Source organism: Mustela nigripes, chromosome 1 (genome assembly GCF_022355385.1).
Source record: "Mustela nigripes isolate SB6536 chromosome 1, MUSNIG.SB6536, whole genome shotgun sequence".
Classification (NCBI taxonomy): Eukaryota; Metazoa; Chordata; class Mammalia; order Carnivora; family Mustelidae; genus Mustela; species Mustela nigripes.
The window spans coordinates 34159281-34172203 of NC_081557.1; the positions used below are offsets into that span (position 1 = coordinate 34159281).

At 52.4% G+C, this 12923-nt stretch overlaps 2 protein-coding genes across 7 annotated transcripts in view; one reads left to right on the forward strand and one right to left on the reverse strand.

Annotated features, from left to right (window-relative positions):
* Positions 1-6429, reverse strand: part of OTOG (otogelin) — a 76743-nt gene extending 70314 nt beyond the window's left edge. For all 4 annotated transcript variants that reach the window (XM_059407595.1, XM_059407598.1, XM_059407589.1 and 1 more), the window contains exons 1-6: positions 6203-6429; positions 5683-5746; positions 5457-5511; positions 1994-2069; positions 993-1085; positions 670-824 (exon numbers count right to left, since the gene is read on the reverse strand). In XM_059407595.1, coding sequence (XP_059263578.1) covers positions 670-824; positions 993-1085; positions 1994-2069; positions 5457-5511; positions 5683-5746; positions 6203-6314 — 555 coding nt within the window. In that variant the 5' untranslated portion in view covers positions 6315-6429. The remainder of the gene's footprint in view (positions 1-669; positions 825-992; positions 1086-1993; positions 2070-5456; positions 5512-5682; positions 5747-6202) is intronic.
* A 2598-nt stretch (positions 6430-9027) lies between these two features.
* USH1C (USH1 protein network component harmonin) overlaps positions 9028-12923 on the forward strand; it is a 46950-nt gene continuing 43054 nt past the window's right edge. For all 3 annotated transcript variants that reach the window (XM_059407637.1, XM_059407640.1, XM_059407642.1), the window contains exon 1: positions 9028-9177. In XM_059407637.1, the coding sequence (XP_059263620.1) occupies positions 9142-9177 (36 nt within the window). In that variant the 5' untranslated portion in view covers positions 9028-9141. The remainder of the gene's footprint in view (positions 9178-12923) is intronic.

Consider the following 12923-nt stretch of genomic DNA (forward strand, 5'->3'; position numbering starts at 1 on the left):
TTTGGTTACACAGAGAGCAGCCCCTGAGCCAGGTGAGGAGGTCAGTGCATCCAGGAGGGCTTCTTAGAAGAGAGAACCCTGAACTGAGTCATCCAGGACCTCTACCATTTCCTCAGAGGCGTGATGTTCTTTGTTATCTCAGGTCCTTAGCACCCAAATTCCCTTTACCCAGAATGTTCTTAACTCATCCCTCTGACCCTTCACTTGGCTAACTCCAATTCATTCTTCAGATCTCAACTTCAATGTGACTTCCTCCAGGAAGTCTTCCCTGATCATTATCCTTCCCACTAAACAAGGTTAGGCTTCCACCACATGCTCTTCTAACATTTGTCATTTCTCCTCTGAAGCTCTGTTACTCTTGAAATGATTCATTCAACTTGATGTCTGTGAGTTCCACGAGGACAGAGACCACATCTGTATTATTGTCCACAAGGCCACTACCAAGTTTTGTGCCGGGAAGAGTACAGATAGGTGACTAACACTTAATGCCAAGTGACTAAATCAATGACTGGCCAGGGGCAACCCGGAATAAGTGGGTAAGAGAGAACTGAGGAGCCCCAGCTCCTTCCAGATGAAGACTCTCTAACTATGACAAGCAGAGCTCTGGCCAGCACAAGCTCCAGAGCCTCATGCAACCTTCCTAGATTGGCAGGGTAAAGAAGGCCTCACCTGGATGGAGAAGGTCTGCCCTTCAGGCTCATGGCGCCCCACCAGGGTGTAGCTGCCCTTCCCGGAGAGGTAGTAGTAGAGACCATCAAAAGTCTCCACGTGGTGCTGTCCCCATGCCCGGCAGATGCTGTCCCGCTCAGGGCCGGCATTGTACACTGTGCCAGAGAAGATAGAACCTGTCTGTGCAGCTGCAGCGGGCCTCAGGCCACAGGCTAGCAGGGCCAGCCCCTGCCCCTCCCAGCCTAGGACCCCCAGGACTCAGGCCCCCAAGCTTTCCCTGTACCCAAGGCCCATGCCAGGACTGGGACAAAGTTCAGACTCACCCATCTGACAGCGTGGTCCTGTGGCATTGAAGCGTCTACAGTCACAGAAGGCTGGGTACACACACTCTCCCCCGTTGAAACAGGAGAACAAGTCTTCAGGGGAGACACAGAAGGCACCCCCCCCATTACGCCAAGCTGGGCAGAACCCCGGGATACATCACCTCCCTCATGCCAGGCACCTGACCCAGCCCTTCCAGAGCTGCGTGGCACTTAGATCCTCACCACAGGTGGGCTCAGACTTCCTCCGTAGCTAGCCTTAGTGGTGGCACCAGTAGGGTGCCTCAGATCTGGCTGCCTGGCTCCGTCCCTGACAGGGAGGCAGCATGGGGTCTCAGAGTACCCGTCCTCAGTGTGCATCAAGTGACCCCGGGCTATCCCCACCTGGGCCTTCAGCTCCCTCTGCTTAAAGTTCCTGGCCACCACGCAAGGCAGACTGAGTATGGAGCATGCGCGGTAAGCAAGGAGACTGCCCAGAAATCTTCAAGGACCATTCTTCCTCACTGTTCCTTAAGCTCAGGGGAAGACAACTAAGCACGACCCAGGGAGTGGGGAGGTGCCTCACACTGAGAAGATGGTAGACAGAAAGGCCACAGAGCACAGAGCACAGTAAGACAGAGGGGAGCAGAGTGTGGTGAGGGAAGGAGCCAGGATGCAAGAGAAAGGGCCATGGATACCGGAAAGGGTGAGGGGAGAGGCCACAGAAACAGGGTTAAGTGGAGAGAGGAAACAACCACTAAACAAGGAATCCCAATCTCACTGGCATCAGACAGCATGAGAGGGAAAAGCCACAGGGCCATACGAACAGGACACTGGAGAGGAAGCTCTCTTCAGCCAGCAAGGAGAAAGCAAAATAGAGTTGGGAGGCCAGGCTGGGGAAGGTGGTAAGGAACCCCTTGCAGGGCAAAGAGGACCTAGGAGGCCCTGAGGAGAGCCTAGTTTGGCCTCACAGCTTCCCTGCGGGCCAGGGCCCTCCCACAGGCCACAGGGAGGGGGTCACTTACAAGATGGCGCACATTTGGCCCGATGGAGCCGCCTTTCCCAGGAAGACATGTCCAAGGAGTCCAGGACTTCAATCTCCTTTTAAAGACGAGGAAGAGAACTCAGGGAGGGATTTCCTAAAGGTCATGGCCCTTCCTAGAGGAGGGAGGCCCCCAGCCACTCCACTTCCCCAGGCCCACCTGAGAGGTCTGGGAGAATTCTCAGGCCTGCCCTAGGGGAGCGAAGGTGGTTTTTACCCTCCAAAGTGGCATCTTGGCCGCCTGAACATATTCGCTCCCCTCCATGCTTCAATATCCCCCCAGCCTCCCCTCTCTTCTTCCCTCCCTAGTACATTTTTGAGTCCCCCACAGCCCAACACAAAAACCCCTGATCTGGAGAACAACTATGTTTCCTCCTCACCACAGAAACCACACAAAGCAGGCCTAGGAAACAAAGGCAGCCCCTTGCCCCAAGGCAGAAGAACATCTCACCCCATCTTCCACCCCAACCTTCCTCACAGGTCACCACCCACGGTCCTCAGAACTCAGCTCCAAGCCAGGACTCTCCCTGATACCATAAATCGGAGGAGGACACAGGCAAAGTTAGCTGAGAAATCTATCTTCCAGGCCAGAAATCCCAACACATGGTCTCTCCAGATATAAACCACTTGAAATTAGAACTATCCTGAACATCAGGTGTGTCCAGTCACCACAGAGCTAGCTGACTTGGATACCTGGGCCCCTACTCTGAGATGGTTCATATCATTCATATCACCTGGCTCTGGGGTCTGGGGCACAACAAGCTCCTCCCCTCTCAGAGCCCCAGGCTCCCTGTTTCTATAGATTACCAATGTAAATGGGACAAAGTTCCAGCCCTCAGAGAGTTTATGTTCTTAGTCACAGGGCCAACAAGGCACCAAGCACACTGTGGGTATCTGTCTCACGTGTCTTCCTCTCTCGCTGTCATCTCTACATCCTCAGGCAGAATCCCCAGCCTCTGGCCACAGACTTAGAACATGGAGAAGATTCAGAACCCTTTGTCCCTGGAGCCCAGCCTCACGTCTTTGCCCCTCCTTGGTGGGCCCAGTCTCTCTGCCTCATCCCTGGGTACTCACCACCTCCCTTTTCACTGTCCTGCTGACCCTTGGGAGGTCACTGGCCCCTCCTGGGCCTTGTCCCACTTTGGTCTCTGGTTCCTAGGTCCTCCCCAGCTCTCCTTACCCGGCACACCCAGCCTGAGCCCCAGGAGTCAGGCTTCCCATCTTTGTCGTAATCGATCTCACAGGGCCTCAGAGAACATGGGAAAAACGATCGTCTTGTATCCCACAGGCCCCAAAGAGCTCTTAATGAAACCTAGTCTTTTTGTCTCTCCACTCCTCGCCCCCACCTCAGATGTGGCTTCTGAGATTGGTGTTAATGAGGGCAAGATAGCACTACAGAATCAAGGCCATTTTCCAGAGAAATTTTTAAATCCTGCCCAAATGATTCATCTTCAGTATAGATCAGAAGTTTCTAGTCCTTTTGATGCCAGGAACCTCTCTGATAACCGAGCAAAATCTATTGACCCAATCCTAGAAAAATGTGTATAAATACATAAAATGAGACACAAGATGACAAAAGACATCGATTATATTGCAATATAGTTATGAAAATATTTTTTAAAAATGTGTGATTTGGTACTATTTGCCTTGTTTATTACTACATTAAACAGCAAGGTCTAACAATGGGTCTTATCATGGCCAGAGTTTTGAGGTAGTGAGTATAGAGGAGATCTGGAAATACCAACAAGTGTAAGGTGATATGACAATATCTGTGATTTCTCCTGGTGACAGTCACAGACACTGCTACTGCTGTATTGTGGTTTGTAACCTATAGGCATAATTAAAGGGAATGCTAAATTTCAGTGAAATTGAGATTCCTGTAAATAACAATGCATTTTCCCTCCATCCTGCTCTATACGATCAGTTCTCTGGAGAATGGCTGTGCTCTGTAGGAATGTGGCAGCCCTGAAATGAAGGTTGCTTAGCTGCTGGTCTGGGACCCCCACCCTTACCGATGAGGTAAGTCCAGGCAGAAGCCCTTGAAGGATCCCCGGGTTCACTTTCTGGCTAATGACTTCATTCCCCCACACCCACTCCAGTAGGTTTAAAGGAAGGCCATTCCAACCCCTTATTTGCTCTAAGGAGAAACGTGAGAAACCTACTGGTGTTGTCTGTTCCAGATGCTTCCCCAAGGAGAAGGGAGGGAGGCCTACCCTGGAATCCAGCAAGGAAGGAATCCTGCCAGGGGAATAAGGTGCTTGGCTGAGGGTCATTTTCTCCACCAAAACAAAGGGATTCCTAGAGTACTGTGGGGCATTTATGTTGTGGGGCAACAGGCTGGCTCCACCAGTAGACCTTGTTTCACCTGCTTCCTGGGGGCCCCAACAGGTTACCCACCTACCTTGATATCATCATATATAAAAAGAATAACAGGGTGCTTGGGTGACTCGGTGAGTTAAGCATCCAACTCTTGATTTTGGCTCAGGTCATGATTTCAGTGTTCTGAGATGGAGCCCGGCGGTGGGCTACCTGCTTCTCTCCCTCTCCCTCTGGCCCTCCCAACCTTCTCTCTCAAATAAAATAAATAAATAAATCTTAAAACAACATCAACAACAAAAAAACTATTTTCTTTCAACTCAAACTGCATCCGACTGTGATTCTAAAACTTGGGACGTGAAAAAATGGTCAGACGAGAAATCAAAAGCCTAGATTATCTACCACTTACAGAATAAACAAGTTCTCTTCCTGCCTTCAGGGTCTTCCTACCTATTTCTAAAGGGGAGGTATTGGAGGCACACTGTTTTCTATTATAAATGATACTCCCCAAACTGCTGGCACAAGGAGCTGCCCAGAGCAGATCCCTAGGGCCAAGGTACGTGAGTTGAGGGTCAAGGTGTTCTGGGGGATCTGGCTGTGGGGTGGGCGAGATTTGTAACGCATCTGCCATCGAAGAAAAGACGCATGCAGGACAGGATTGGAAAAAGAGCCTAAGTCACCTGATCCAGAGGCAAAAAAAAAAAAAAAAAAAAAAATGGTCTCTCCTCTCAAAGCACCCCTGCTGCTCAAGGTATGGAATAGGGCCTCTTATGGGGTTTTGTACCTCCCCAGACCAGGCAGGGACAAGAGAACTCCACCTTCATACTTTCACCCCAGGGCACGGGAGAGTCGGCTTTGTCCTGATTGCATCGTAGTACCCTCCTCCCCAAATAAAACACAGCAAAAACAAAAACAAACTGAACGGACCACAGGGTCCCAAGAGATGAGTGAAGTGGGAATACAAGTGTCCCGTGAATTTGCATACTTCAGACATACACTAGGAACACTGTTCCCTTTCAAATAACTGCAGAGACAACCTTCCTGCAACCGACAGACCTCCCGGCCAGCCCCAGTCCCAGACAGAGAGAAGCCCCTCCCCGTGGAAGCCTCCCTTCCAGGCCTCCTCTCACCTGGCTTCCCATCACTGTTGCTGTATCCTCCGTGGCAAGGGTCACCTCCTGATGTCTGTGGCGAGATAAGAAACAAGCCTAACATCGGGGAGGGGATAGGAATGGGACAGGCCTCCCCACCACCCCAAGGGCACCCCACCCTCCGCGCTAAAACCCTGGGGTCCTCCATACCAGGAATAAAGGAGGGAGGCCTGGGTGGGGCAGCCGCAAGCTTGCGCCTACTCACCTGGGCTTCTGGGCCGGCTCGGGTGGCTGCAGAAGGCCGTCACCCTGGACTGTGGGTGCTGCACCTGGGGACGATTGCGCTCCACTTAAGCCAGGCCTCCCTTTGCTGGGTCTCCCACCACCTGTCCTCCCCACCTGCCAGGAAGCCTCTTCTTCATCCCCCCCAATTCTCTCTCCTTATAGACTTCAACCCGTTCTCCCCCTCTCTGGCCACCTCTCCAACAGGGGTCTCCCTCTTTCCTCTTACTCTCTGTGCCCCAGTTCTCTCTAGCTCCCCACCTGGGTCTCTTCCATCCTGACTAGCTTGGGACCCATTCTGCCCACCTCCGCAACACACCCCCCCCCCCCCCACGCTGTCGCTGGCCTCTTTTTCCTTCTGCGCCCCCTCCGACCCTCTCCTTGGCTATTGCCCTGACCTCCCTCCCTCCAACCTCTTTTTCTTCCCTTTCTAGAATGTGCCGAAGCCCGTTCCCCTGAACATTCTCCCGACCTCCTCCTCCCCTAGTCCACACCCCTCTCACCGAGAGACTGCACCGGCAGGGACTGGCCCCCCGGCTCGCCCCCCGCCAGCCAGAAGCAGGCCAGAAGAAGGCAGAGCGCCGGCGTGGTGGCTCCAGGGGCCAGGGACCCCATGAGGTGCGGGGAAACTGGAAAGCCTGAGCGCAGGGCCGGGGGGGCCCCAATGCCTGTCCTTGCGAAGGCAGGGTCACATCTCCACTCCGCGGCCACGGTCCCTTTCGCTCTCTCGCCCGAGGGTTCCCTCGGCCCCTCCTCCCAAGCGCTTGGCTCCTCCCCGAGCTAGAGTGACTGGATGGCTCAGCTCATTACCATAACTTTGACGCCAGCCTTTGCCCTTTTGCCCCTCTCGTCCAGTGGCTGATCCTCGCCAGAGGGGTCTGGATTCAGATCACTGGGCCCTAATACCCTGGGGGAGCAAGTGCAGCTCCCAACATCCTTTACTCCTCAAAGATCCCCAACTTAGAAGCGTGGGTCTTGGCAGGTCCTTCCACCAGACACCCCAGGCACTTGTTTGAGTGAGTCCGGTCTTCCACTCTCCTTTCACAGATGCCCTGGGACATGCCACTCAGTGGTCAGTGGCACAACCAAGGCTCAAGGCTGCAGAATTCTGGCCTGTGCTCCCACCACTCAACCACTACAGCTTCCAGAGCCCCGAGGCTCTACTCTACCCCCACCCCCATCCCCCGTTCTGAGCACCTCTAGGGAATGGATTGTGACTTAGTCCTCTGTATGCCCAGCACTAGTTCAGGCCCCAGCTCAGAAAGCCTTGACTGAAACACAGAAGTGCGTCACACTCCCAGATTACTGCTCCCCTCACAACCAGACTTTAACCACAACATCAGCAGCAACAACAAAATGGAAAACAGCGACAAAACCAACCAACCAACAAAAACCACTTTAATTTTGTGAACAAGATACACTCCCTGTCCAGGAAGAATATTTTAATGCCAGTGGTGGCCCCAGGAGACCCCTAGGCAGGGATATAGACTTGGGAAGCATTCATTCATTCGTCCATTCAACAAATTTGTTGAACATCTATTTCTTACCACACAGTGTTCTGGGAATATAATGGTAAATAAAGCACACTTCCCCACACACAGTATTTGAAGCCATAGGCATAGATGAGAGGAAGAGGAGGGAGTCGAGGATGGAACCCTGGTCAGGGAATAGATGAAGGCAGGGGAAGCTTGAAAAGGAACATTCATAGGAGAGGAGAGCAAGGCCTCAGTGCCATCCTCAAAACCAAGAGGGGAAGCATTTAAAGAAGGAGAGAGTCTGTGGGAGTGCTGCTCATGGAAAAGGACTGAAGTGGCTAGTGGATGCATTTCCCTTGTAAGGCCATTTGCCACTCTGCTGGATTCTAACTGTGAAATAACAGCCATATGACTTAGTGAAGAGATGTAGAGAATCAACAAAGTAAGCTGGAGGGGAATATATTTTGAGTATCTTTCCTGGACCTTTGAAAATCCCGCAAGGCTTCTCCTTTTATCTTGGACTTAACTAGTTAATACAAAGGTGAGAACATGGGTAATATTTGAAGGTTCCTCTCCAGGAAGGTTTTACATCCTAAACTAGGCAATAATTTAGTCCCAGTAAAAATAAGTCTGTTGGCCAAGCTTTAGGTATTGAGGATAAGATGAAAAGGGGAGGGGGTCTGTAGGTGTCCCTGAAGTTACACTATTTTGGGTTGCTGACCATCTCCCTGTCCCCTGTCCCCGCCCCCTGACCTGTTGCAAACAGGTCAAGCCCCCATCCTGGGTTAACTCCAGGCACTAGCTAGCTCTGTGATTAAAGATCTCACTCTTGGGTGCCTGGGTGGCTCAGTGGGTTAAGCCGCTGCCTTTGGTTCAGGTCATGATCTCAGGGTCCTGGGATCAAGCCCCACATTGGGCTTTCTGCTCAGCAGGTAGCCTGCTTCCCTTTCTCTCTCTCTCTGTCTGCCTCTCTGCCTACAGTGATCTCTCACTGTCAAATAAATAAATAAAATATTAAAAAAAAAAAAAAGATCTCATTCTCTCCCATTCACCTCTGTTTTTATCACCCCTCTCCTGACTCCCCTCTTCCTTCCCTCTCAGTCTGTCCCAGGCTTGGTTCATCATTGTCTTTGCACTCCAGCGCTAGACCTAGGAGTTGAACAAACTTTGGTTGAATTGAATCAAATGAACCAGATGGGGTCTTGGCCCTGGGTAAAGTCAGCAGTAAGCCAGGATGTCTTTGCCAGGCTCTTCCATGCCTCAGTGAGAGAGAGAGTGTGTATGTGTGTGTTTGGAGTGGGTTTGGGCTAGAGAGGTGGGAGAGGAAGTCGGCTCAGGAGAGGCACTGCCTGGCCTTCAGTTCAGGCCTTTGTGAGGGGCTTAAGACCCAGCCCCCAAGGAATTCACAGATCAAAGATTTCTTCTGACTGGGAATAAGCCCACGGTGAAGGTCATTACAGAAAGGACTCGGATTTGAAATGCCTGGCAGGGGGTGAAAACCTCAGGAGCGCGCAAATGGGCCCCTATTTGCATATCCATACATTATCCCTACCTACCCTTCCGACACTCTCGGGACCTTCTCAAAAAAGTATTCTGACGGCCACAAAAAGTCTCAAACACCAGCCCGCGCCTCCCGAGATCCTCTCCCTCCGCCGCTTGTATTCGGGGATCATTCCAAGGGGAGCGCTGGCCTGGAGTCCGATCACCGCCACCGCCACCACATACACACACTCCAGGCCCTTTGCTCCGCGGTCGTCGGTGGGAGGCGACAAGCTTCAGGACAGGTGTCTCGGGCTTCCCAGCCGCCCCGCCCAGGCCCCGCCCTCACCGCGCTCAGGCCCCGCCCCCACAGCTCCCGGGGCCGGCGGATCAACGGTGAGGCTCCCGCCGGCTTGCAGCGACCCGGCATCCGAAGGAGCGAGCTGTGTAGCGACTCGATCTGTGTAGCGGCTCGATCTGGCGCAGCCATGGACCGGAAGGTGGCTCGAGAATTCCGGCACAAGGTCAGAGCTGCTAGGGACCCCTAAAGCGTTCAAGACCCCGGAGTTCTGACAGGGTGGTGGGGGATGGACACACCCGGCGCCACCCCTCCCTTTTCCAGTGTGGCCTTAGGGCTGTGGAACCTGAGGGTTGTTTGGCTTCCAGCAGGGATCCCAGTAAAATAAGGGAAGGGGCACTAGGACTCTAGGTGTGGGAACCCATAAATGGATCTTCAGACAGTGTCCTTTCTCCTTCCGCCTTGCAGGACTGGGACTTTTCTGGGGTTGAAATTCCTTCCAGCCTTGACCTGAGACAGGATGCTTCTCGGACTTGTCCCATAGTGGGCAGAACCCAGCTCCTAGTGCCCCAAGCTGAGAGCTGTTGGAGCATACAGAGAGGGTATGGGGCAGTGTCTGTCTGAGAGGTGGGGATTGGTGGAAAGGGAAACTGTTTCTCTCTGACCTCTCAAAAAAAAAAAAAAAAACAAGAGTTAGAAAGCACTTTAGGGAGCCCCCTCCCCGCTTCAGGGCATTTCTTAGGGCCTGAGAAGCAGCTGAGGAACAGGTGCTGACCAGGGGGCAAAGGGAGGAAGGGAGGAAGTACGTAAGGAAAGTCAGCCAGATCCTTCAGGCAGTGCCACATCTCCCCTTGTGTGTCCCAAAAAGGCACCTCAAGGATGGTCCAGGATTCTCAGAGGTCCTCCCTGAAAGCTACAGGATTTCACCCAGGGCATTTCCAGAACTGTTTCCAGAGCTGTGCAGGAGCTGCTGAGGCCCTGAGGCCAGAGAGGACCATTGGAGGTGACTCAGTAGACCTCCCCACCAGGACTCAGGATGCTTCAGATCCCAAGGATGAAGCCAGGGTGTCCAGAGCTACCCACGGGCCCTGCCTCAGGGACAAGTGACTGTGCACGCTGACACCCTCACATTGCCCTCAGGGGCCTCACATTACCCTCTTCTGAGGCCTGAGCGGGTAGAGCTCAGGTAGGCAAGGTCAGGGTGCTTAGCCCCTCTCTCGCCACAGAGAGGCCCAGGGGAGCCAGAGTAACCAGCCAATGTGGGGGCGCCAGAGCTAAGGGCCAGGGGCCAATCATTCATTTAATAAATGTATTCTGAATGCCCACTCTGTGCCAGACCTGTCTGTGCCCTCAAATTGCTGGCTGGGCAGGTGGGCAGCAGACCTCACGCTAACAATGACCCATGACAGGGTGCTGAGTGTTGGGGTCAAGGTTTGGTAGGGTAGAAAGGGGGAAACTCATACCAGCAGAGGCCTCCTAAAAAAGAGGCCTTGGGTATTCTAAGCTTATAGCTGGAAGTTCAGAAGGAGATTGGGGGCTGGTGAATATCAAGGGAAGTATAAGACTGTCCAGCAGTGTGTCCATTGCACAGGGACGGGAGGAGAGAAATTTCAGCTGCTGAGGACATTTGGTGAGTGTAGATTTCAGGCAACCCACTTTGAAGGAACACTACCTCCCGTCCCCGCCCCCAAGACCCGGGTTTGAATTTCAGTTTCCTACCCCTGGGCAGAAAGTAACATCCAGTCCTCTTTGGCCTTTTTCCTATGGGTACCAGTCTTTGCCTCTTTTTCGAGAATTATCTCTGGGGTCCCTGGTGTCTGACTGCGCCCTGGAGTTAGCCTCTGTTTCTCTTCTCCAGGCCCTGCAGGCTCCAACAGGCCTCAGGCCTCTGTGTTTCCACTGCCCTGCTCTTCCTCGTCACAAGAGTCATTACCTATTAATGGCCCTGTGTGTGCAGGCGGGGCAGACACCAGTCTGGGGCCTCAGATTGGACTTTGTGCCCTGCTGCTTCCCAGAGAGCAGCAGCCTTGCTTTCCCTGGCTGGAGATCATCTAGCAACCGGGGAGAGAGGACAAAGCTGCAGAGGATACAGATGGGGGGCGCACAGCCATACTGGGTGAAATTTACAGCTCCTGTCTGTTGCTTCCTAGCTCTCCCTTGCTTAGTGTTGCGGAGCACATTTACCCATGGGGAATGGTTTGTAACCTAAATCTTTAGTTGTTGGAGATGGCATGTTGTTCCTGCATATTGTCATGGAACATGCTATGTGGCCTTGAGCAAGTTATTCACCTCTCCCAGCCTCAGTTCTTTGATTTGTTAAATGAGGATAACAGTAATATTTAGCTAGTAAGGTTCTTGTGAGTGTTGGTTCTACATGCGTGTGGGGAGTTTAAATAGATCCTGGCATTTAGTGAGTCCGCAACAAATGTCCGTTGTTGTTGTCTATTACCTGTTAGTTATAGGTAGAACTGGGGTCAAATCTCAGCTCGGCCACTCACTGCCAGTGAGACCTTGGGCAAGTCATTGAATCTCTCTGAGCTCTCCTTTCCTCAGTTGTGAGATGAGGTTCAGAGTGCTTACCTCACTGGACCATTAGGACTAAATAGGAATTCGAGGATTGGCTGCTCTGGACCCATAGTAACCATCTGGTCCACAGCCACCTGCAGAGACCTGCAGAGTATCCTTGGAGAGGAGCCAGGAGGCTCCAAGCTGGTGAGTAGAGTCTGTTCCTCTGGGCTTATGCAGTTTTTCAAAGGACATCGGCAACACTGGCATGCTCTTCCCAGCAACAGTCTTGGGCCAGAATACCAAGGAGCAGGGAGAGGAGCATCAGAGACTAAGCCTCTTCCCTGAAGAACCAGATTTTCAAAAGAAGGCTCTCCCCCTCGGTTCACTGCACCTGCCCATTGCAGGAACTTGGTTACTCATTTGCTCAAAGGAGTTTTTATTGCCTGGTCAGCAATCATGCATTTATGGATATCTGTAGTGTACCCTGCCCAAGGCCAGGCACCTGGGTGGGGAAGAGGGGATAACTAGGGAGGTCAGAAAGAGCCCCTGCCTTCCACTGTTTTGTGATCAGGCATGCATGCATGTAATAGACATCGACTGGGCTGCTAATACATGCCCAGCAGTACCGTAACCATTGAATAATAAAACAAAGTCCCTGGCTCCTTAGTGGAGGGGACAGACAGTTAACAAGTAAGCCAATACAAGTATCATAGAATGTCAAGTAGTGACAAATGAATATGAAAAAAAAAATATGGGGGTGAGAGGATAGAGAGAAAAACCACATGGTAGTCGGGAAGGTCTCTCTGAGGAGGTGATATTTGAACACATATTCAGAAAGAAGTGAGGGAAGGAGCCATGCGGATATATAGGGAAGAACATTCCAAGAAGAGGGAACAGTGAGTACAAAGGCCCTGCTTTAGGAACCACAGATAGGATGGTGTTTCTGAGAGGAAATACAGATTGAAGAGTAATGGACGTTGGACGAGAGTGGGGTCGGGGCCTTGAAGGCCTTGGTCAGGACTTTGGGTTCTCAGAGTGATGGGAACCAGCTGGGGAGTGCCTGACTCCTTTACATTTAAAAGGGATTGTTCCAGGTGCTGGTAGAGCAGACTGAGGGGACCCTGAGCAGAAGGGCAGAAGGGGGACCGCAGACAGGAGGCTGCTGCAGCAGCCCGGGCCGGGGTGGGAACTAGGACTAGCATGAAGAGTGGTCAGACCAGGAACCCAAGAAAAGGTAGATCTGAGGTCTCTCCTGATGGGTGGCTTTGGGTGTGGAGAGAGAGGCCTCAAGAGGGAGTCTATATTTGGGGAGGAGCAGGTTGGTGGGAATGGAGGGGAAGCGGCAGAGCTCCATCTTGAATGTTTGAAGTTTGAGATGCCTGTTCCTCCATTAAGTAGAGAGGTGACTAAGAAGCCAGTAGCTGTGGGAGCCTGAAGATGGTGGGGAGAGGTCGATGCTGGAGC